Source organism: Suhomyces tanzawaensis (genome assembly GCF_001661415.1).
Source record: "Suhomyces tanzawaensis NRRL Y-17324 unplaced genomic scaffold CANTAscaffold_1, whole genome shotgun sequence".
NCBI lineage: Eukaryota > Fungi > Ascomycota > Pichiomycetes > Serinales > Debaryomycetaceae > Suhomyces > Suhomyces tanzawaensis.
This window is the reverse complement of record NW_017963636.1, coordinates 1,372,001-1,394,909: the sequence shown is the minus strand read 5'-3', so window position 1 is coordinate 1,394,909 and position 22,909 is coordinate 1,372,001. Positions and strand designations below refer to the sequence as shown.

At 43.6% G+C, this 22,909-nt stretch overlaps 9 protein-coding genes across 9 annotated transcripts; 5 read left to right on the top strand and 4 right to left on the bottom strand.

Moving 5' to 3' along the window:
• Nucleotides 1-54: 54 nt before the first annotated feature.
• On the bottom strand, nucleotides 55-1,020 carry PRP45 (mRNA splicing protein; the record flags this gene model as incomplete). The annotated part of the gene is made up of 1 exon (XM_020209010.1): nucleotides 55-1,020. One exon carries the CDS (start codon nucleotides 1,018-1,020, stop codon nucleotides 55-57), a length of 966 nt encoding a protein of 321 aa, XP_020067040.1.
• Nucleotides 1,021-2,172: 1,152 nt separating this feature from the next.
• On the top strand, nucleotides 2,173-2,970 carry CANTADRAFT_45988 (uncharacterized protein; the record flags this gene model as incomplete). Its single annotated transcript, XM_020209276.1, has 1 exon — nucleotides 2,173-2,970. The coding sequence occupies one exon, from the start codon at nucleotides 2,173-2,175 to the stop codon at nucleotides 2,968-2,970; it is 798 nt and encodes a 265-aa protein (XP_020067039.1).
• Nucleotides 2,971-3,332: 362 nt separating this feature from the next.
• Nucleotides 3,333-4,313, bottom strand: CANTADRAFT_3973 (uncharacterized protein; the record flags this gene model as incomplete). The annotated part of the gene is made up of 1 exon (XM_020208817.1): nucleotides 3,333-4,313. The coding sequence occupies one exon, from the start codon at nucleotides 4,311-4,313 to the stop codon at nucleotides 3,333-3,335; it is 981 nt and encodes a 326-aa protein (XP_020067038.1).
• A 1,124-nt stretch (nucleotides 4,314-5,437) lies between these two features.
• Nucleotides 5,438-7,399, top strand: CANTADRAFT_19521 (signal recognition particle subunit; the record flags this gene model as incomplete). The annotated part of the gene is made up of 1 exon (XM_020206457.1): nucleotides 5,438-7,399. One exon carries the CDS (start codon nucleotides 5,438-5,440, stop codon nucleotides 7,397-7,399), a length of 1,962 nt encoding a protein of 653 aa, XP_020067037.1.
• Nucleotides 7,400-7,579: 180 nt separating this feature from the next.
• Nucleotides 7,580-8,105, top strand: CANTADRAFT_127945 (uncharacterized protein). The gene has a single exon (XM_020206235.1). It carries the CDS (start codon nucleotides 7,759-7,761, stop codon nucleotides 8,020-8,022), a length of 264 nt encoding a protein of 87 aa, XP_020067036.1. The 5' UTR covers nucleotides 7,580-7,758; the 3' UTR covers nucleotides 8,023-8,105.
• An 82-nt stretch (nucleotides 8,106-8,187) lies between these two features.
• Nucleotides 8,188-9,294, top strand: CANTADRAFT_45844 (NADP-dependent alcohol dehydrogenase; the record flags this gene model as incomplete). The annotated part of the gene is made up of 1 exon (XM_020209252.1): nucleotides 8,188-9,294. The coding sequence occupies one exon, from the start codon at nucleotides 8,188-8,190 to the stop codon at nucleotides 9,292-9,294; it is 1,107 nt and encodes a 368-aa protein (XP_020067035.1).
• Nucleotides 9,295-9,523: 229 nt separating this feature from the next.
• On the bottom strand, nucleotides 9,524-10,225 carry CANTADRAFT_3971 (uncharacterized protein; the record flags this gene model as incomplete). The annotated part of the gene is made up of 1 exon (XM_020208815.1): nucleotides 9,524-10,225. The coding sequence occupies one exon, from the start codon at nucleotides 10,223-10,225 to the stop codon at nucleotides 9,524-9,526; it is 702 nt and encodes a 233-aa protein (XP_020067034.1).
• A 1,306-nt stretch (nucleotides 10,226-11,531) lies between these two features.
• GCV1 (glycine decarboxylase subunit T) lies at nucleotides 11,532-12,713 on the bottom strand (the record flags this gene model as incomplete). Its single annotated transcript, XM_020206456.1, has 1 exon — nucleotides 11,532-12,713. The coding sequence occupies one exon, from the start codon at nucleotides 12,711-12,713 to the stop codon at nucleotides 11,532-11,534; it is 1,182 nt and encodes a 393-aa protein (XP_020067033.1).
• Nucleotides 12,714-14,234: 1,521 nt separating this feature from the next.
• TEL1 (DNA-binding protein kinase) lies at nucleotides 14,235-22,805 on the top strand (the record flags this gene model as incomplete). Its single annotated transcript, XM_020209202.1, has 2 exons — nucleotides 14,235-20,253; nucleotides 20,320-22,805. 2 exons carry the CDS (start codon nucleotides 14,235-14,237, stop codon nucleotides 22,803-22,805), a joined length of 8,505 nt encoding a protein of 2,834 aa, XP_020067032.1.
• Nucleotides 22,806-22,909: the final 104 nt, after the last annotated feature.

Here is a 22,909-nt window from a genome sequence, read left to right as displayed (position 1 = left end):
TAAGACTTCGACGAGGGAACTAACTCTATAACAAACCCCTGGGTAAATATCTCCTCATTTTCTTCTCTTCCAATCACTCCCACCATCATGATTTGCTCTTTTTCCTCTTTCTCGCCTAGTAGCTTCAGCTAACTCCCTTAATTTCGCCTCCTTTTCCTGCTTTTCCTTGATGGCCAACTCTCGCATCATTTCATTTCTAATGCGGATCTCCTCTCTTGCTTCCTTATCGGCATTTTCCAAAGCAGACGATAGCTTGCCAAATTTCTCAATGTTTAAATCAGGAACCTCTTCCTCTTTTCCACCATTCGCAGCCATAACCCTCTTATCCAAGGAGATGGTGAAACCTTGATTATTTTTCCAGTTGGAGATTGCTGCGGGTATATTCCATTTCTCTCTGTCTTCCTTGGTCAATTTCGTTTGGGAGGCATTTGTATTCTTCAAAATAGGAGGAGGGGGAGACGGTTCTTTGTGTCGGTTCTTTCTGAGCTTGAATTTGGGCGGGAGCATTGGGTCTTCCTGGAACTCTCGTATCTGGATCACCCGTCCCCTATCTTCTCCCTCCACAAGACTATTGTTTTCGTACTTCACGTACGACACTTCGTTGGTGCTCTTGGACGAGGAGCCTGCCCCGCGATTCATGAGTGCTGCAATGGCCTTTTTGGTCTCTCGCACGGTTTTCTGAAGGCTGCTGTCTGGACTGGTATGCAAATCGTACCTTGGAAAATGATGCTTTAGCTTGGGAAACCGCTTTTTCAAGGCGATGGTGTCCTCATATGACGCCTGAACATTAGAGCCTGTGGCAGATGCGATTGTGAGGTTATAGTCCAAAGTTCCGTCCGGGTTTAGGTGAAGTTTCGAAATGGTGTTGTTGGTATGCGGGTTATCGATGATGGTTTTATTGGAGCTTTTAGGGAGATGGAGAAGCTGGGACGAGTGGCGACTGGTTGTACGCGAGACTCTCACGTTGAGACTCGGGTCGTAGGGAGCATGCTTTGGTTTGGGGAGGAGCGAGCTGAACATGGTGCTGGAGTAGACACTGTGGACCATCCTCGCTTGATGGATATCCGGTCACGTGATTATGTGTCCGGGTAGCTCATCTGGTGAGTCTCTCGCTGAGACTACAAGCTGAATCTCTAGCTGAGACTACGGGAAAGTTCTTGCAGTGGTATGTGAGGCTGGTGGCCTCTTGTGGGGACTAGCTGGACGAAAGCGCAATTGTCTGGGTCACGAAGGTCCACCCCTGGCCCCCAAAACAAGCTCGCGCATGATGATCATCTCGCGGTAAGAATTCTACTCCACTACATTTAGGTAAGCATACTAATTTTCATCCCCCCACAAGCTACATGGCCTGGTGTGTGTTCAGAGTTATGGAGCAGTAGAGTGGTGGATCATTGCTTTGTGGTGGGCCCATCGGATTGCACCACTTCGTCAAACAACAGTTCTTCAATCACTCGCAAACCTCCAATTCCCCCTCTTCCGCGAGGGGTCCTCCCCAACGGCTTCTCTTGCGCTACCCCGGATTGCGGAAATCGAGCACCACAGATGCAATAAGCTTGGCTCAAATGACCAGGGGTATCCGAGCGTGGTTGCGTGTGGCGACTCCGAACCACAATTTGGGTCACTGGCAGCCTTGGGCGCAATGAGTGCCAGTGGTGCTCGGATCCCGACTTTTTTAAGCCATCATTCTGGAGATCATAGTAGGTCAGAAACGGAGTCGACCCAATTCCGCGATTACCTAACACGAAAGAGCGCATCGCGCCTTGCGCTCGGACTGGCGACAGTGTAGCGGACCAGATGGCTGCAGTTCTGGTAAGGATACCGCCTGGTTCCTACTGGCACCCCACTGAATTGAGATACTGGCTACTGTACCGCTGTCTGTGGCGTGATTCAGTCTCCATCCGTTCTGATTTCAGAATATCACCCCTGTGAATCGTCGCTTCCACCTCCTCTAATCTGTACCCCGATGCGCATTCCACTGGCCAGAAATGGAAGGTGCAATTGCGCTGACGCTTGTTCTGGAAGGCGCATCAGAACGGCTAGTTGGGCCGTAGGCCTGAAACAGAACCGTTCTATATAAGCCTTAGCTGTCGCCAGCCAGTCTGTCCACCACAGACCAGCTCGTTACTAGCCAGCTTCATCCCCATCTCCAGTATATCACGTGACACTATCGCCATGTCCACCCAGTCCAAAGCCTATATATCCAATTCCACCTCCAGTCTTGTCCAGGACGCCCACGCCAAGGGCATCAAGATCTTGACCCACGCCGACGTCAAGAAGGCCGCCTTCTGCCTCTTGAACTCCTTCCGTACCGACGCTTTGGCCCAGCTTTTGACTGCTCACATCCCTGACCAAAAGTACAGAGACGAATGCGAATTGGCTCTCTACGAGGCCTACGTCCACCAGCACATCACCAAGGGCTTCTGCCTCGGAATGAACGAGACTGAAGACACCTTCGAGACGGTGGCTGTGTGGTCCACGCCAACCTCCGTCGAAGACGGTTTGGACTCGTTCCCCACGCTCATGTCAGCAGGCTACGGCAAAGTGTGGGACATGTTTGGTCCCGAGGGCAGAGAAAAAGTGTTCTACGGAATGTTGCCCTTGTTACACGACTCGTGTGAACGTATCATAAGTAACGATGCCAGATTCAGCGATAAGGACATCTATACCTTGGTCTATTTGGGGTCGCTCCCCTCTGCCCGTGGAAAGGGTAACGTGCGTAAGCACTTCGAATTTGTGTTCAAGAACTTCATTGATAAGTCCGACAAGAACATCGCCTACTTGGAAAGTTCCAGCCCCGACAACATCCCTATCTACGAGAGATTTGGCTTCAGATTCTACGAGGACATCATGTTAGGTGACAACTCGTCCAAGAATGCCGTCGAGGGCAAAGACTACGCCATCATGAACGTGATGATCAGAGGTAGTAAGGGCAAGGATTGGCAAGAATCCTTGGAAAAGGGAAAGCTCTGAGGTACAGGAATACTTTAGGACCCCGTTGCATCAAGTCTAGCTAGCTAGCTCATGGGACGGACACGCAATGTGCGTGTCCGTCGGTGTTTGCTTAACACCATCGGTATAACCAAGGTAATCAGGTCGTATTGGTCAGATCTAGGCTGACCAAGGTTCACTTCTACACATCTAACCAAGTTAAATAAATTATATTATGTAACACCTTATGTAAGCGGCCCAATGCTATATACATGGAATGGATGCTTGCGAGCCGCATGGCATGCTTGCTCGCTCTTATGAATGTGACCAGACAATCGAGAAAGTCCCAAACTCGACCAATAAGATTCATAACATGCTTGCCCCGCTGCCCCCATTAAAATTGTTTATTCATCCAATGATAAAACACTCCTTTGGGATGGCAAATTGTGCGAGTCAAATTCAGCCTTGACCTTGGCTCTCAATTCTTCTTCCTGTGCCTTTGTCAATGGCTTGACCACTTCGTTAGGTGGAACAAATTTGAACTTTCCAAAACCAAACTCACGGTCACTCATCTTGTTCAACACGTAAAGTTGGGATCTAACGTAGCCCACTAATGCTTCCACGTGTCTCATGTCGACATCTGGGTTACCATTGAAGACATTTCTCCACAAAGCACCGGCCAATGTTATGTCGTCAGTCATTAAACCTTCATCGAAACTGACTATCGATCCTAACATTTGGGTATGGTAATCTTTAAGGTATCCCTCGATGATACGGTTGGAACTGATATTCAATTCTTGAGCCATTCTCAATTCCATATCTCTGAAAAATCTGTCGACTAGTTTTTGTTGGTAGTTCTTTCCGTATTTGAAAGGCATGGCTCTCATTCTGACAGATAAGATCCAGTAATGAAGATTTGTGATCTGGAACCACTGACTGAAGGATCTTGGAAGGTTCAACGTTTCATAGTAGAATTTGGCGGTGTCAGAGAGTGGTTCGTTTGGGTAGTATAATGCTTGCTTCTTGCACTCTCCGTAGTAGAGAGATCCTGCCACTGGTCCGGCTCTGGTCTTATCCATATCGATTGAGAAAATCTTAATAACCAGTTGACCTATGGATTGCATCAAGCCAGACATTTTGTAGTTGGGATCATTTTCAATCTTGTGATCTGACAAGAAGGGGTTTTTCGATGTTGGTTGACGTGGTTCCTTCTTGAGAAGCTTTGGTTGGGTCTTTGGAAGGGTCGATTGATTTGCCAACTCCAAAGGAGTCTCAAGGTCTTTCTGTGGTTGGTTAAATTTGTTGAGTATTTGGTTTTTGTGCTGGAAAGAAGCTGCTGTAGAAGAGCTTAAAGGGCGAATAGCCACAATACGTTTGGAAAGCATGGCGTATCTAGGGAGTATGATACAAAATATTGAGAATTTGAATGGAGGAATTTTTCGATGGTCTCACGTGTTATCGCTCACGTTTTGTATCTAAAGAAAGATAAGGAAACCAGGCGGTTGTGTTTGCTCAGATCTGTAATAAGGCAGCAAGTGGTAAACAGAGTAAAAGGTGTTATTGTTGTGTTCAAGTTTTGCAAGTGATTCTTCTAGTTAGGCAAATTTTGTTACTGACTGTAAGTTTTTCTCCGAATTTACAAAAGTATATGAATACACTCACTAATTCATATAAGAAGAGAGGTAGCCAATGGGTTAAAGCTTTGCTGTAGCTCCTCCCAGACACCTATACTATCCAGTGATGTTGTTGGTGTGAAGATGAGGGTCGAAGTAGATTTGACGTCTATCAGGTTTCACGGTGATTTGAAAACTAATAACTAAAAAACCCCATTAATTCCTACTTCATGCCTAGTAGATTAATGACTAGTAGATTCTTTCTCAACTATAGTCCGATTCAAATTAATATTATTCTTCCGATTTAGGAACCCTGTAAATCAGTTCGCCCTAAAATGATACAAACTCAACTGCATCATGCCTTGGATATATTTGCAACTCAGAGCAATACCGTCTTTAGGCAAGTGCATACTCGAAGACTAATCAATGAGGGATATGGTCTGCTCTTGTAAATTTCCCGTCATTCAATAGTACGACTACCCTAGATAAATTATTCTTTTGCACCCATGCGATATGCACCAAACAAAAGAATTATACCAATAAAGGGATCTATTAGCAAATTTTATTGAATTTCTGAGCCTTTTGATCATGACACACTATGATTTGTTCTTTTAGTTTGTTTCTCTGAATATTCGTTTGCCTGGCATGTTGGATATAGAATTGAATAGCTAACATTGACTATCTGAACCATGGACGCTAAAGTATAACCAACCTCTTCTAAATTGAATCCTTCGCCTATCTTCCAGGTGTGAAAACACTACTTCTGGTATCATTATCACTATTGCACTGGTATCATTATCGCTTATGGTACCAGTATAGATTTTCCGGCGCACGACTTTTTGTTGAACGATCGAAAAAAATCCAACAACCTCCACCAATACTCCACTAACACCACTATGAGTAACTCTATAGCTGAAGCATTCAAGAAGTTGAATGTGACTCCCGGAGCAGATCTCTCGGAGCACCAGCAGATATTTTCTATTTCGTATGACTACCTCACTAAAGTCAAGAACTACGACGATTTGAAAGCGTTCAAGAACTGTTTAATATCCCTTATCAATCTTGACAGATACTACAAGGCATATGAAATCATCCAGAAGATCCCACAAGACTATGTTGTTGCCTTAATCTTGGAGATCAGTTATGTATACTACAAAATTGGCAAATCAGACGCCTTAGTCGAATTGTACAATAGCACCAACATTGACAACGAAGGTCTCAAAGTGGGATTGAAGCACATTTTAGCCCAGAACTATTACAAGATTGGTGAGTACGAAAAGGCCTTGGAATTGTACCATGACTTGATCGAGAACAACAAATATGACAACAAGGTAGATGTTATCGTCAATGAAAGATCGGTGATATCCCAGTTGAACTTCTTCCACAAGACTGGTTTGCAATCAACTTACGATCACTCCGAATATGGTGACAATTATGACTTGCTCTTCAATGAGGCATTGATCCAATTATCCAATAACGACCTTAGTCTCTCCTTGCAATCGTTGGAAAAGGCAGAGCAGATCTGTGAATCCCAAAACATAGATCTTTCTCAAGCAGACTTGATTTCAGAAGTGCTTCCAATTAAACTCACCCGTGCATACGTCTACGAATTACAAGGCGAGATCGCTAAGAGCATTGAATTGTTGGACTCCATTGATGTGGATGCAATTCAAGATACCATTCTCAAGCTTATTGTCAAGAACAACAAGTACCTGTTGACCCCCCAGACTCTCGACTTAAACTTGGTCGAACGTGACTTGGACTATCAAACAGCTTTACAAAAACTCGGTCAAAAGCTTACCAAGTACCAATACCAAATCATCAAGAAGAATAGCTTGAAGTTGAGATACGCCACCGGGACTTTAAGCACTTCGCAGATCAGCAATAAATTCATAAACCAATATCTTAAGGATTTCACTGGTGATTTGGTACCATTGGTGTACAAAGTCTTATTGAAGATCGACATATCATTCCAAGACCTTGAAGATCAAGAACTCGACAAGCAAGTCGCTAAAAAGCTCCACAAACATTTGAATGCCTTGAGAAATGAATTCACAGATGAATACATCGTAACAGTCTTGTTGACCTTGTTCGCTGCCAAGAGCGAAGATTCGATCAGCCGTGCTTACGGGGAGTTGAAGTCAGCTGTCGCTGTCAACTTGACACAAGCTAAGCTTGTGCCAGGGTTAATAAGTGTTTTCTTGAGCATCGAAAAGGAGAGAAAAGAAGGCTGGAAACAGGAAGACCGAGTGATTGAACATCTCTTGGCCACTGAAAAGGACACCTTCAATGATTTGCATTATTTCAACTTCGCCAAGACTGTGGCCTTGTTGAACCAAAAGCCTGGTGAACCTGCCACTCCGCTTATCCAATTCTTGTCTACTGTGAGACAGGATAAAATTATCAACTCGGTGTTGAACCAATCCAACGATGAATTGTTATCCATTGAGAGTTTAGCTTCGTCCAAGTCCCTTGAGCAATTGGTGTCATCGCAAGCTGTAGATGAGTTAGCCTCCCAAATTGTCCCCCAAAAACCCGTCCATGAGATCTTAGGAAAGACTATCAAGAAAACCCCTTCAAAGGTCGTCAAAAAGCGTACCAAGAAGCAAAAGGTGCCTAAATTCTCTAAGAACAAGGTGCTTAAGCCTGAAGGGGAGTTTGAGATAGACGAGGAAAGATGGTTGCCCATGAAGTTGAGATCCTATTACAAGCCAACTAAGAAGGAAAGAAAGAAGCTTGGAGGTGGTCATCAGGGGGCTCTTGAATTTGGATCTGGAACTTCATCGCCAGCTCCCGAATCACAGACTTCTTCGTCAAGCGGTGATAAGAAGAAGAAAAAGAAAAAGGGTAAGAAGTAGTACGTGTCAATAATCTGTAAACAAAATCAGTCGCTTATTAATTATCTAAAGCATGTAATGTACATTGTAGTGCCGATTGCATGCTGTAGGTCGAGTGCATTACCGAGTTGTTCCGGAAACTGGGACAGACTTGTGACGAATAGATACTTTGCAGGTTAGACTCCAACGGTCGGGCTTTATCCGCAACCAAAAATTGACATAACAGGAAAAGATCAGCGGTGTCAAAACTGCATACGACATAATCAGGGTTCACTATGGATAGTACCGAGCATAGGAATAGAACACTAGGAATAGAACACTGTTGGTCTGATCGTTTCCATGAGTTTTCAGGTACTTGGCGGTAAAATTTATAGGTGGCGATGATGCACCTTATAGAAGATGTCAACTTTCCGCCCCATCAAATTTTTAGCTGCACAAATTTGCCAGTGCTGCCGGATTATTCAGCACTGGAGAGATTTAGTAGAGCGATCTTTGCAGGTTACGGACTTAATTCCAGTGCTCGCAACCTCCGACAGCATAACACCCTCCAAACTTCAGGGCCGAGCAGTTATAATCACGTCAGCAACGGCGGCAATTGGCCTTCGGTTGCGGCCTTTTTATGTGCCTGGACTAAAAAATTCTAGTTTTACCGAGTCTTGCAGATGTTTGGGTGAACAGCACCATTTTCTGCATGTATGAGCGACAAGGATATGTAATCATCCGTAGAATGCAAAATCTTTTCCAGCTGGGCCGTGGTATAAAAGACGGCCATCCTCTCTCAATTTAAATCAATATCAATAATTATCAATATGTCCGTGTCAGCAGTACCACAATACTTCAAAGGTTTCGCAGTCAGCAGCAGCGAAAACTGGAACAAGCCAAAGCTAGTTGAATACGAAAGAAAGCAAATTCAACCACACGATGTTGTCATCAAGAACGTTGCCTGTGGTCTCTGTGGAAGTGATCTCCACACTTTGAGAGAGCAATGGATGCCTATGCAGAGAAAGGAACTCGTCGTGGGCCACGAAATCGTGGGCCATGTCATGGCTGTTGGTGACAAGGTCACCCAATTCAAGGTTGGTCAGCGTGTTGGTGTCGGTGCTGCTAGTGCTTCTTGTAAGGATTGTGTTCGTTGTAAGAACAACAACGAACACTACTGCAAGAAGCAAGTTCTTACTTATAACTCTCACGACGAAAAGACCGGGTATGTCACCCAAGGTGGATACTCCTCCCACTCTATTGCTGACGAGGACTTTGTCTTCCCTATCCCCGATAAGATGGACTTCACAGTTGCTGGTCCTTTGATGTGTGCCGGATTAACTGTTTTCTCTCCCTTGATCAGAAACTTGGGTGAAGATGCTACCGGTAAGACCGTTGGTATCATTGGTATTGGTGGCTTGGGACACTTGGCCATTCAATTCGCCAACGCCTTGGGTGCAAAGGTCGTTACCTTCTCCAGATCCTCTTCCAAGAAGGAACAGGCTTTGAGCATGGGTGCCGACTCCTTCGTTGCCACTGGTGAAGAAGAGGGCTGGAACACCAAGTACGAAGACTCGTTCGACCTTATGTTGAACTGTGCTTCTGGTGTGGATGGCTTGAACTTGAGCGACTACTTGGATGTGTTGAAGGTGGATGCCAACTTCGTGTCGGTGGGCTTGCCACCAGCCAAAGATAGTTTCCAGTTATCTCCAATCAGCTTCCTTGGCAATGGTGGTTCGTTTGGCTCTTCGTTCTTGGGATCCAAGAAGGAAGCTATGAAGATGCTTGAAATTGCTGCCGAAAAGGGCGTCAAGCCATGGATAGAAGAGATCGACATTTCAGAAGAGAACTGTCACGAGGCATTGACCAGATGCCACAATGGTGATGTCAGATACAGATTTGTGTTCACTGGATTTGACAAGGCTTTTGGTAACTAGAATATAGAATAATGAATTATGGGTTTTGACAATTGTAGTACTGAGGAGTCGCAGCGGCAATTAGAACAGATAGCGAGAACGGCCATATGCTCTTCACTAGCTAGCGAGAATCCGGCGGCGGCCAGTGCAGTTTGCGAGTCGCCCACCGCGAGCTACAATCCTCTGGCGCAATTTCTTGCAACCATTCGCGCTGCGACTACAACTGACTAGGCGTGTATGCATTTGGGTATCAATTAGACAAGATAGTGAAGTTATTCTTCCTTATGAGTTTGAGTTTGGCGTCGTTCTTGCCCACCGACATCGACCTCCTGTGTTTTTTCACCATACCAGTGGTGGCCACACGGTTCTGGAGCCTGTGGTGTTTCCTGAGCAAGGTGAGCTCGGCGTCGTCAGTTTCGTCTACCTCCAGCTCGTCGACACTGTCCATGTTTGATCTCACCAAGTACTTGTCTTTGGCGGCTCTACTGGGAGTCAAATAGCAGGGGATGTTGGTGTGTTTATGCAAGGAGTTGAAGTCATTGTTGAAGTTGGCGGGCTGGTAGAGCTCGGCCAACTGGCGGGACTCGCCGCCAGTGTAATGGATGTATCCAGCAAACTGGTTGAGGTTCAAGTCACCCAAGGGGGTTCTGGCGTGGGGGCGGTGGGCAGGTTCTGCCACCTTTTTGGGCTGCAAGATGTTCTCCTGGTCGTAGTGGTTGGGCCTGTTGGAAACTGGCGACAACTCGACGTCCACAGGATGTTGGGCGGGCGAGTCTTCGAAGATGGTGAAGTTGAGCTTGGGCTTCTTGGCTGGTGTTGCAACCAGTGCAGGTTTGTGGTGCACCAATGGAGACAGCTTGGTGAAAGGAGCAGCCTTCCTGAAGGGTGACGAGATGTTGGAAGGCTTGGGGGACAACACCGACCGTTTGGTGGGCGAAGGGGTGGAGGACATGACGCAGACAACAACAATCGAGGAGCAACAAACACTAATACCTGACCGAACTACTACTGTTCGCTTCTCAGACCAACGACCTAGGCAGATTCAAACGGGAACCCCGGGCTTTATATTGGGGATAGACGAAAAACCACGCTAGACGTGAAATGGTGATGTAATTCGAATGACCGTGACTTCGCGGCGTGAATTGCTCAATGGCGTGAATCTGCCAGCGCCTGCCGCGATGATGTTTGTTTTGGTGCGCGTTGGAGTACGGTTTGGCGGAGGCCAAGATAGCCTGGCCAGTTAATAGTGACTGCTACAACTGTGAGATGTGGGAGGACAGCTGGTGGCTCGTGCTGGCAGTCTTTGGAGCCTCCCGCTGGCTCCATGGGACGGGCTACCACAGACGCGGTTGCAGCCACCACGCGCTCGCGCGATACCTCCGGTTACATATCACGTGACTCTCGGCATCGACGCTCCTGTCGCTATCGCTGGAGGAGTGCTGCGGCGATCAGAAGGCTTGGCCTCCTTCGGAGCTCCCTAGAGCCTCCCAAAGTGCGCCACGTGTGCGTGCCTACCTAAGCAGCCTATCCAACCTGTCTTTAGCCACCGTTTTGAAGCCAATCTAGCCCCATCCCTGCTCCATTTCTCTCACCTGCCCCAAACCTCCTACTCCTGCACGATATTTTCTGGGTTTTAGACTCGCAGGAACACGCCTGCACATACCTATTATTCTGGAATCGGTAAAATTGGGGTTTGTTAGAGGTGGATTGTTGTCCGGATTGGATTAATTGTTGCGGAAGTGGACACAATAGGAGTCCGCTGGTAGTTTTCCGTTATTGTTCGAACAAGCTTGTTGGTTGAAGGAGCCATTGGAGACGAAAATTTTTTGAGCTTAGTATTGTGGATTTACGAGTCAGACAGAAATGGTGGGACGAAAGAGGGGGAGAGGCAACAGAAACAATAAAACCTCTCCCACCTTGCTCCGATGGCGCTCCAACGGCTCTCCAAGATGGACGCCAATTGGTGGCACTGCCTTCTTACTGTTCTCACCGTCTAATCTAAACCAGATACCCGGCGCTACCGTACATCGTCAGCTGTATGGAGAAATGCGCGCCTGAGGCCGTTATCATGTGGCAGCGGCAGCAGGGCGAACATTACGGTGTGAGACGAAGGCAGCGTCCCTAAAGGGCATAATGACTTCAGGGAAGGGCGCCATCTCATATGCATGAAATAAACCCCTTATGGCTACAATTGACTGGGCTATCGCTGTCTATTTTTACCTCTATGTGGACAAGGCAAAATCTATTACCCCGGCCGCTCAACCCTTATAAAACTTGCTTGGAACAAATGGCAACTTGGCGACTTCTCCGTCCCTCAACTTGCCTCTGATTTCAATCTTGATCCCGCTACCAATCTTGGCGGACTTGTCGATGTATGCTTGGGCAACGTTTCCTCCCAAAGTAGGCGAAGGAGACCCAGAGGTGATGTATCCTATTTCCTTACCCTCGGCATTGAAAATCTTGTTTCCGTCACGAGGAGATGGGCCCTTGGACTTGACTCCAATACGACGGTGGGTTACGCTGCTTTTGTCTGCGAGCTGACCCAAAATCTTAGAGGACCCGTTGAACCCGCCATCGGCTCTTCTGGACTTTGGAATCAACCATGCCAACGAGGCCTGGATGGGTGTAATTTCTTCTGTCAACTCGTGGCCATAGAGACACATTCCGGCTTCCAAACGCAACGAGTCACGGGCAGCCAACCCAATGGGCTTGGCAATATCCGGGTACTCGTTGATCAACACCTTAAAGAACGACAAGGCCTCGGCCTGCTCTGCGGGAGTACCTGAAGGAATGGACAACTCGAAGCCATCTTCTCCGGTGTAACCAGATCTAGCAAGGTGGATTCTGGTGGTTGCGCCGCCCGTTTTCAAGTCCAAGTAGCGAGACTCACCAAAGTAAACCTTGGACAAGTCTTCGGTGGTGAACTTCTGTAACAATTCAGCTGCCTGAGGACCCTGCACGGCCAACAAGGTACCCTCGAATGTGGAGTGGTTGACGTCGAAGGCAGTCAGTTCGTCCTTGATGAACTTGACGTCCTTTTCTCTGCAACCGGCATTGGTGACCATATAGTAGTCGTTATCGCCATGCTTAGTGATGATACAGTCGTCAATAACACCTCCTTCGTTGTTCAACAACACCGACAAACTCAGCTGGTTGACACCCAAGCTCCCCAAGTCAATTGGGGTGATTTTCTCGAGAAGGGCACGCGCCTGAGGGCCCTGGATGGTATGCTGCAACATATGGCTGACGTCAAACAATCCTGCCTTGGATCTGACCCAGTTGTGTGATTCGATGTGGGATTGGTCCTTGTACAACACAGGCATCTCAAATCCGGCGTAGGGCACCATCTTGCCCCCGAACTCAACGTGCGCCTCGTGAAGTGGAGTCTTGAGAAGGTTGGCCGAAGTGGAGTAGAACTTGTTTTGGGCTCTTTTGAACATTTTGGATGGGGTTGCTAGTTCTGGGGATGGGGACAATATATACGGGTCGAATTGACCTCGGTCTGACTCGGTCTGACTCGTGCGCACAAGCCGCACGCACTAGAGTCAAACGGCCCCGCTATTTCATACAACATGAAAGTATGGGGAAGTCGAAACTGGCAAGGTAGATTTGTGCTTAAAGCATTGGTGAGTATAGAGAGTCATCGTGGTACGAATACAATCCACACCTGGTCATTTAGTGGTGGTTGGTGGCTGGGCTGCTGCACCTGAATGTGCGACCACATGTGCATTTATTAGGAACTACATACTCAAGCTAGCGACCGGTTAACTTATGGGCTAGGATTGACTGGATCAAGTAGCCTACTAGCTTGGTGGCATAGAGGAACATGTTTTAGTCCCGTCTCGTAGAAGGAAAATCACGTGTCAGTCTCACCAATAGCCAGATTTCGGTTGCAACAAAGCCATAGCAGACACAGCCTATGAGGCACCATCCCGCGCAGTTCCGCAACAGCTCATGGTTATAGAAGTGGTGGTTCAAGAACTCATAGTCGTCGATGCTCCTGCATGCCGGCTCTTGAGGTACTCGATCGCCTCTTATTTCTAGAAACAGATCATATCGCATGGGCTGGACATTTCTAGAACGAAACATAAGATACACTAGCACCACGATATTAGCCAACCACAAGGGGGGAATCACCAACCCCAACCACAGATAACGGTACAATGATCGGTTCCTTTTCTTTATCAGATCACACAGTGTGCACACGCATTCGTTTTGGTCCAAGTAAAAAGGGTCTCTTTCGCAGCCAAAGAGCTGGAAGCTCCTACCAGTCCATACAACCGGTTTGGAAGACATCTCCTATAAGGATTTGGTGGAGGTACTTACAGACCCCCGTATCATCTTATACAAAATGTCCAACTGCAGAAGTGTAGAGAATGGTTCCAAAAATTTCCAGATTAGGATGTCGCAGTGGCCAGCGGTTGATACATGTCTTATACAGATCAACCAAGTGAACACAACCCATTGCACTTCTCACAGGACCCAACACTAGTTGATACTTAGCTGAATTCTGAGGAAGCCTGAGAATAGATGGCCCCGTCTTTGTACTCAGTGATACTTTCCAAAATACCTCTGCTTGTAGAGAAGTTACATTCTTAATGTCTGGAACAAATATGCCGTATTACTGTTTCCTGGAGGAAGCATCAGTGTCCATGATTTATCGCAAGACAGAAGAAGGACTAACAATGCCTGACTTGCTCTTACTTATCACTACCCTTACTAGCCCTATGATGCTCCCAACTCCGCAATTCCTATTTCTTTTCTCCCTGTTGGTCGCGCCTTATCACTCCTGAGTGTCAATTCTCACTAAACTCATCTTTTTTCTCGCTAAGTCCCGCCAGTTCTCGCTAAGTCCCGCCAGTTCTCGCTAGGTCCCGCGAGTCCCATCGCCAAATGTCTCTACTCACTTATCCCCCCATTTCAAACGCATCACGTCGCACGCGTAACTCCTCCAATGCCCCATGTCCACTCTAGATATATCCAGGATCACCTTATCATTGGCATCATCCAAGATCAAAGAGCGTAATGATGCACTCTCTCTCCTTGATACCCTTTCGTCCTCCAGATTTAGCCTCACGGCAAAGCAATTGAAACTACTCATAAATGCCATCTTTGAGTTGATACAACTCGAATCTTCCTTATACAAAGCAAACCCAATAGCAGCCACAGATACCCGACTCTCTAGGGCTGCCCTATCGCTCAAGCTCATCCTTGAGAAGTCCAGCTCGATTCAATTGAAGTACAAGACCCTCTTGGGAATAACCTCCAATATCGTAGACAACTTCTTCATAGAGCAAAAAGTACTCGAGCCATGCGCCTTGGACTTTGCCATTATCTTCAATAGAATATTGGCCCTCGATTACTTTATTGAACACTTAACTATCGAAGAATGGAACGGAATCTGCCATTTTTTGACCCGGGTGCTCTCCATGCTTATTTCACAGTGGAACAACAGCTATAACTCGCTAATCACTACAATGTTTGAAGCATTACACAACTTGTACCAGTGCCTGACTTCGGTAAACTATTTGCATATTTATCATAACTACAAAATCTTGTACCCTATCATCGAGGACTCCCTGCAACTATTCAAGTCTGACCACCAAATTGTCACCATAAACTTAAAATTGATCAACAAATTGGCCATAGTGCTATCAACGCAAGATGCTTCCTTCGTTAATAAATTATTGGGGTTGGGTGTGAAAATTTTATTAAACAACCATAACACAACCTGGGATTCCATTCAAATTCAAATTCTAACGTTTTTAAACCTTTCTGCAACTCACAGCTTAATGAACTGGGGCCTCTTAACAAAAGAGTTCCAGGAAGAAGAAATGGCCTTAGTCCTTGACTCGCAGACCTTACCTCCAACATTCTCAGAAACAAGACCGGAAACTAATGATATTCTAGTGTACAACGTAAAAACGTTGATCCTTAATCTTATCTCAAAATTGAATACAGGCGATTACAAGTTTGAGTCAAGTGATATTGGAATTATCCATACCACCGATCATGAAAGGACGTGGTTTAAACTTAACACAATATATTTAAAGTCGGGGAATCACAAGTCCTGGATGCTTGCTCTTGGTATAAGCAGACTAGTTTGCACATACTACAAGTTGAAACAGTCTCTCTCTGAAAACTCCGACGAAAGTGATTCTTCTAGAATAGAATCTTTCGAGACCCCTAGAAAAAGATTGAAAGTGGATAGATTCAGCAGTGTATTAGATAAAGCGGCCAATCCCTCCGAATTTTTTATTCAATTAGCAAAAGAACATCTTTCTGCACAGGAACAACAAAAGACATTACAGTTATTGGTATTCTATCTAGAAAGTGATGAACAAAACCCATATGTCGACAATTCTGTGTTGAATGAGCTTTCCAGATTGACACTATGGTCTTTTAAAGATGAGTTCAAATTTTGGACTTTCCATTCCATCGGGTCAATCGTTTATTATCAGACAGACATGACAGATATACACGTGCAATTGTTGAAGCTTTCACTCCAAAGTTTAAAAGATCCTTCAGCATGGCAAATTTCATGCAGTTTATTCTACAACTTAGTACTACTTTCACCAAATGAAGAAATTACCACAGACATTTCATTGGTGACACAATTGGACAGCCTAATTGAACTTCCGAAAATAAATGGACCGCTTATGTTGAGTAACGAAGCTATTCAATTTTGGTATGCTATCTACAAATTCATGATAAGAATAGACTTTCAGAAGCGAGCGCTTATTTCTCGTGGAATTGAAACTTGGCTGATTGACAAATTAGAAAGAAACCAGATTAATGAAAATAATTTATTATTGAGCTGTTCAGGTTTGCCTAAATTCATCGGATGGTTATGTGGAGTTGAGGTGGAGTATAATGTCCCTACTGCACTACCATCTTTGTATTGTGGCCCAATGGCAGAATTTTGTTTATTTGAGAAAACATTTCACAAGCTTGAAGAGTTCATGCTAATAAAAACATCCCATCAAAAACCTGAAAACTCTAAGATAAAAGATTTTGCCTTAGATCATCTCTCAAAGCAGGATTTTACTGGTTTATTTGAAGTGCTATTGAGATCTTGTGAGTCAAGTTTGGATCCATATCTTAACTTCCAGTGGGGATCAATACTTATTAAACTTGGGTCATTACTCAGTGTTTCTGGAAATATGGGGTCTATTTGTGCGAGGATTGAACAGAATTCTGAAGAGCTTTTCGAGTCTTCAAAAGGACTTTCAGACGAAAGCAAGTTGAATATTTTGAGTCTAGCGAGTAGAATGGAGTGGGATATTAGCTTGCCGATCAATCTTGATGACTATTTGTTGTTTAATGACTTTACCTCTCATGAAGATAGCAGGGAAGCATCGGCCGCCCCAATGGAATTAATTAGTGCAGATAATCTGGGAATGGATGTGCTGGGGGATTTTTTTGGCAATGAGTTCAATGAAGTCAAATTTAGGTCAAGGAAAGATTTCCCTGTTGCAAACTCAAAAAACAAGTTTAAATTAGAGTATTCTTGTATTCCCTCGGTTGAATCAACGAAATTTTTGATCAACTTTAATAAGTCGCGAAACCTCCAATTTGCTAGCAGTTTGTCCTCATTGGCGATATATCTTGATCAACTAAACCTTCCTGATTTTCTTAGTACAGTTTATTTCCTTGTTGGTTATATTGAACATTCTCATATTGAACCATCTAGCATTTCACCGCATTTATCTTCAATCGTACGGCTAATGGGTGAAAGAATTCTCACAAATCATGAGTTAGAACGAAACGAGTTAACAATAATCACAGTCTCAAAATTATTAACTCTACTGGTATCACTATTTGTCAATGGAACTGATGATGATTTTAAAAGAGATTGCTTTGATATGTCTGGGTGGCTAATAGAATGTGGAGAAAAGGCATTGATCTATACACAAGAATCAGTAACTGAATACTGCAAGTGGTTATGTGTATTCATGTTGCGAAACGATGAAACGATAATAAGTAACATGCTTGTCCAATCAAATATGCTCAACTATGTACGCCAGTCACCGAACATCATTAAGATAAGCTTGGCTGTGAGTATTCTCAAATGGCTTGACCTGCTCCTTGGCTCGAAAAGAACGATAGAATATCATGCTTTAGTAAGTTGTTTTGTTAATCCCGAGGAGCTCAGAGAGACTGCATCAACTTACTCGTTGTTTTTCATGATTATTTCAAGAAATTCGACATCCATTTTCATTACGTCGTTGTTTAACCAACTCAAGCTATCAAAATTTGGCCAGTTTGCACATTATTTGGAACCCACGCTTGAAGGTTATGCCGATATTATGAACTTATCAAATACAAAAGAATTATTTACCTGTTACAAGCTAGAGATATTGAGATTTTGGTGGAAATTTGATAATCTAAGTTTGTTTCCTTGGAAAGTTTTTGGATTCAATGATCAGGCCCAATTCTTAAAATCCAATTACAAAGAAATTGTTGCTGTGTCAATGACAACAAAAGAGGAAAAACACTCCTTAGAAACAGACTCAGAGGTCGATAATCTTTACTTAAAGATAGCACAGTCGAGAGACTCTTCCTTGACGAATATCATAAATGAAAGTATCCCCCTAATCATTGCTTTGGCTTATAGCAAAGATGGTATACGTAACCAAATATTTGAGCTATTGGCTAATCAGAATATTCAGTACAAATTGCTGCTTACTAAAGATCTTCAGATTGCCATTTTACAAATCATAAGTCATACAGATCTTTCAAATGATACTCTTTTGAAAGATTTGTTCGCGTCGGATCTGGCAAGTTCATTATTTTTGCGTTCGTACATCTTACCAAAGAATGAAAAAACTTCGATTTCTATTAATTCGAGTTTAGATTTGATTCAAAAGTTGGTGCAGAAGTATGGTAAGGGTGGTAAAGAGTTCTGGAATGTACACACGGTTTACTTTCTCATCAGAAGAATTTCTCTAACATATAAAAGTTCCAGGTCCATCGAAGATAAGATACAATTATTAAGGCAAATCAAACTTATTGTTTTACTAGGTGGATCACACACTCGTCTGGAGTTTCAGGTTGTTAATCTCATCATAAGATGTTTGTGCGCTTTGTCTGGGGATGCAACAGTGCACGAAGAATCAGAATTAACTCTTTACTTTTGTCAAGACATTCTGGGTATTCTCCAGTCATTTGATATTCAGTATTTTTCAAGGTATGCTGAAGATGTCCTTCCGTTGATGATTCATCTCATCTCAGTCCTCCTCAAGGCTCCAAAAGCAGTGCTTTCGAAAAGTCTTTTGAAGAATCTAAAGGAGTACATTTTACATTTGGAATCGAAAAGATCCATCTATCCAATATTGATTACTGCAGTTGAGATTTTGGGATCATTTCCAACGCACTTACCACCGTGGTCAATTGAGAAATTCTTGGCCGATTCAAAAGAGATAGAGATTTGCACTGGTGGAGGAAACTTGAATGATATCTTGAGTCTAATTTCAAACATTTTTCCATCCGAAATTTCGAGCACTATACTGGATTACAGTGACAACGTGGTTAAAATTCTTTTAAAAGTGAAGTCTACTGATTATCCAAAGCAATCAAACAATTTTAAACTTTGGAGTGCAAGATACTTGGGAAAGTATTATCTCAATGGTGGTTTGATGGATGGTCCAGAAAGAATCTTGGAACAAAGGGAATTTGAGAATATTGATGGTAATGATTTCTTTAATGCTATATCCTCATTTGGTATTTTATTGAGGCTGATTGAAAGCTACTTGTCAGATGAGAATCCAGAAATATGTGCGTGTGCCGAAAGTATCATGGGTTCCTTGATCCAAATGCTAAAATCAAGCAATTCGTCAAGCATACACGCAAAGGACTTTTCGCTGTTGCTTTCGCCCTATTTGACATACATACTTCCGTTGAGTTATCAGTCTTGTAACCAGTTGAATGATGAACCCAGTTATCAATTGAACGAAAATGTCCATTCTTTCATTTCTAACATCCATGAGAAAGCGAAAGAAGGTGCTGAGATGTTCGCTTTCCGATTTTTCCTGTCCATTCTCAACGAGTTATCAGAGAAAATCAGTCTTGCTCCTTTAATGGCCATATTTGCATCTAAGGTTCCTGGATTTGCAAGAAAACAGTTGCCATTTCTTCTCTGCTACTATGCCAACACCAAAAATGATGCGTTAAAACTTGTTACTGAGGCCGTCTTTCAGATGCACAACATGGAAATGCCAAACGAGATGATACGACTTTTTATGGACATATTGGTTTCAATGCGTATATGTTTTCGAAAAGGATTAAGCGCTTTCGGAGCCATATTTGACTCACTAGACCTTGAAATATGCTATAAACTTGCCTCGGAGATCAACTTGTATCACACTGCATTGATGATTTTTGAAGATAAAATGAATGGCTCTAATATCAACTGTGTGAATATGAAAACAGAAAATCCAAATTCAATTATCTTGAGGAAAATATACCAATCTCTTGACGATGAAGATCTTGTTTATGGCTTGCCAGTTGAGACATCTTTGGATTATGCATTTAAACTGGTCGAAACCACTTCATCAGATCTCTTCAATTTTGATAGTGGATACCTTGATGCACATATTACATTGGATGATAAGAATACTCCTTCGGGGCCTGTCCTTAAATCCATGTTAGCCAACGGTTATTTGGGTGTTTCCAAAATGCTTAACCAGGAGGGTTCTAATAATTATGAGTGGGCATGGAAATTGAATTGTTGGGATTTACCAGCAGTTCAGAAGCCAGATAATGAAAACGCGATACTCTACAAAGCCTTGAAACTAATTCTTGAACGCTCAGCACCTGGCACGAACATATGTGAGAATATGCTTGTTGAAGTCCTTTCGAATAAGGATCGCTTCGTTGATAGTTTCCTGGATATTAAGACTATAGGGAATCAGTCACTTAGCTGGATGAAGCTGATTGCAACTCTTGAGAGTGTTAGGGATATCATTGATTATTTTAATGGTTTGGCAGAGTCTAAAAGCACACTGAACCCGCTAGGGTTGACTGCATTTGACTATGAAGATCAAGATTTCGACTTTGTTAAACCCATTGAGAATTTCAATGATCAAACTAAGTGGTTCGAACGTTGTGATATTGACTTTTCGGAAAATATACTCAATGCAAGACAAGTAGCCTTTCAAATTCTAGCAGGCCAATCTGGTAAGCAGTCTCGTTGGCATTGGCTTGCTATCATTAACGAGTTATCCAGGTTTAATAACATTGCTCGTAACAACAGAAAGCAACAGAAAATGATAAGCTCGACTATTTTGTTAGACCGGATAGCAAAAAACAAAATATCTTCTGCTGATGCTATTACTAAACAGATTTCTAATCTCTCCAAATATCATAATGCTTGTTCCTTATGGTCACAAGGACAGACAAGTATTCCAGTTTTAATGCTTCAGGAAATTCAGGAAGATGGTGGGATCTCTCTCCCTGTGAATCAGTTGAGTGTTTCAATTAGTGTTGTTAATTCTAGATTGGTTGAATGGATGTCTGAATCTCGTCAAGATTTGGCATCGAACATAATGGAAAAATATGTGATTCCAACTTATAGATGGATGAGTGAAGAAACTTTGGCCCTTGAATCTCAACAGCCCCATCGAAATGATCCCAAGGTATATGAAGCATTAGCTCATTTTTGTGAGACACAGTATAAGTCGAGGGGTTTGAATGAAGATATACTGAAACTTGAAAAGAGGGTCGCTAACAAGAAACAAGAAATTGAAGAGTTAAAATCACATTATAGCAAAACGTCAGTTTCGGCCAAAGAAAAGAAAAATGTTCAGAAGTTTTATGTTAAACTAAAGCATCAACTTCAACTGGAGACGAATGAACTCGAAAACATCAAGTCCAACAAGGAAAAGTTCTCTTTTAAAGCTGTGGAGTTATATCTTAAAAGTGTTTCGTTTGGTGGAAGCGAGGAATGTCTTGATAAGTTTTTTTCATTATGGTTGGAGAATACAAACAGAGACGTTCTTAATGCCTCTATTAAAAACTTCCTTTTAAAGCTACCCTCTTATAAATTAATAAGCTGGTGTGCACAACTCATTTCAAGACTTTCAAATGAACAGACTTCATTTCAGAACCTTCTTCACCTCTTGTTGGTTCAATTATGTGTGGATCATCCGCATCATACTCTCTATCAATTAATGTCACTTAGAAAGCATGAGGCGTATTCCAGTGATATCACAAGTGGTATCATTATTTCGAAATACATGGCTGCGAACAAATTATGGAATGAACTCAGTCATGAAAATCCTTTATATCAAGAAATTTTGTCCACGATTGAACTATTCTGCAATGAAAGTGTCAAACTTGCGGAATACAAGGTTCCTAAAGGAAAAAGTCTTAACCTTGACAGAGCAAGCTTTGGAAAATACTGGCTTGAATCTCTTCCCCATATTCCACCACCAACAAAGAACTTGCCTCTTGACCAGACGACAATGTACAAAAACATTCCAAAATTGCATAGAATTGACTGCAAAATATCCATTGCAACATCTGGTTTGAGTTTGCCAAAGATTGCCACTTTTACTCTTACAGACGGCTCCACGCATAAGATTCTCTTTAAGCATGGTACTGATGATCTCAGACAAGACTCCATTATGGAGCAAGTCTTCGAAAAAGTTAATCATATTTTCCATCGTGCCAGAGAAACCAGGCGTCGAAAATTGGCTATTAGAACCTACAAGGCCGTTCCCATTGGACCACAATCGGGGATCATTGAGTTTGTGGCCAATTCAATCGCCTTGGTAGATATTGTCAAACCGTACCATATAAAGTACGATCTGCTTCAGCTAGACAAGGCGAGAATCAAAATGAAAGATTGTCAGTCGAATGATAAAGAGGAGCGTATCAGGGTTTATAAAGAAGTTACTAGCGGTATTCACCCCGTACTACGGTACTTCTTCTTTGAGAACTTTGTCACGCCCGATTCCTGGTTCAAGAGCAGAATCTCCTATAGTCATGGAATGGCAACCACTTCTATGGTAGGCCATATGTTGGGATTGGGTGATCGCCATTGCAATAACATATTAATTGATAAAAGCACGGGAGAACCTATCCATATTGATCTTGGAGTTGCATTTGACCAGGGAAAACGATTGCCCATACCTGAAACCGTGCCTTTCAGGTTGACCAGAGACTTAGTGGATGGACTAGGAGTCACTGGAGTGGAGGGTGTTTTCAAGAGATCTTGTGAGCTTACGTTCAAGGTGTTGAGGGCCAACAAAGACCATATCATCTCGATCCTAGACGTTCTCCGCTGGGATCCGTTGTACTCCTGGGCATTGTCTCCCATTCGGAAGAAGAAGTTGCAGGACGATGATACGGGGTGGGTGGTCCAGCCAGAGGAGGACGGCTCAGAAGCAGGAAGAGCAGTGCTGACGGTAATGGATAAATTGACAGCAGGTGGTTTGAGCGATGAGGCAGTGGTGAGAGAATTGATCCAGGAAGCGACCAGCGAGTCAAATTTGGCGTTGATCTACTTTGGTTGGTGTCCTTTCTTCTAATGTGTTCTGTGTGTTCTCTTATTCTACATAACGGACTTAACTCAAACTCTGGACAAACCAGTCATTATTGTGATCGAATATTGGCAGCATAGATCTGGTATTCA

Excerpts from the sequence above, each read along its gene's own strand:
- CANTADRAFT_127945 (XM_020206235.1), top strand. The coding sequence starts at position 7,759 with ATGATGCACCTTATAGAAGATGTCAACTTTCCGCCCCATCAAATTTTT.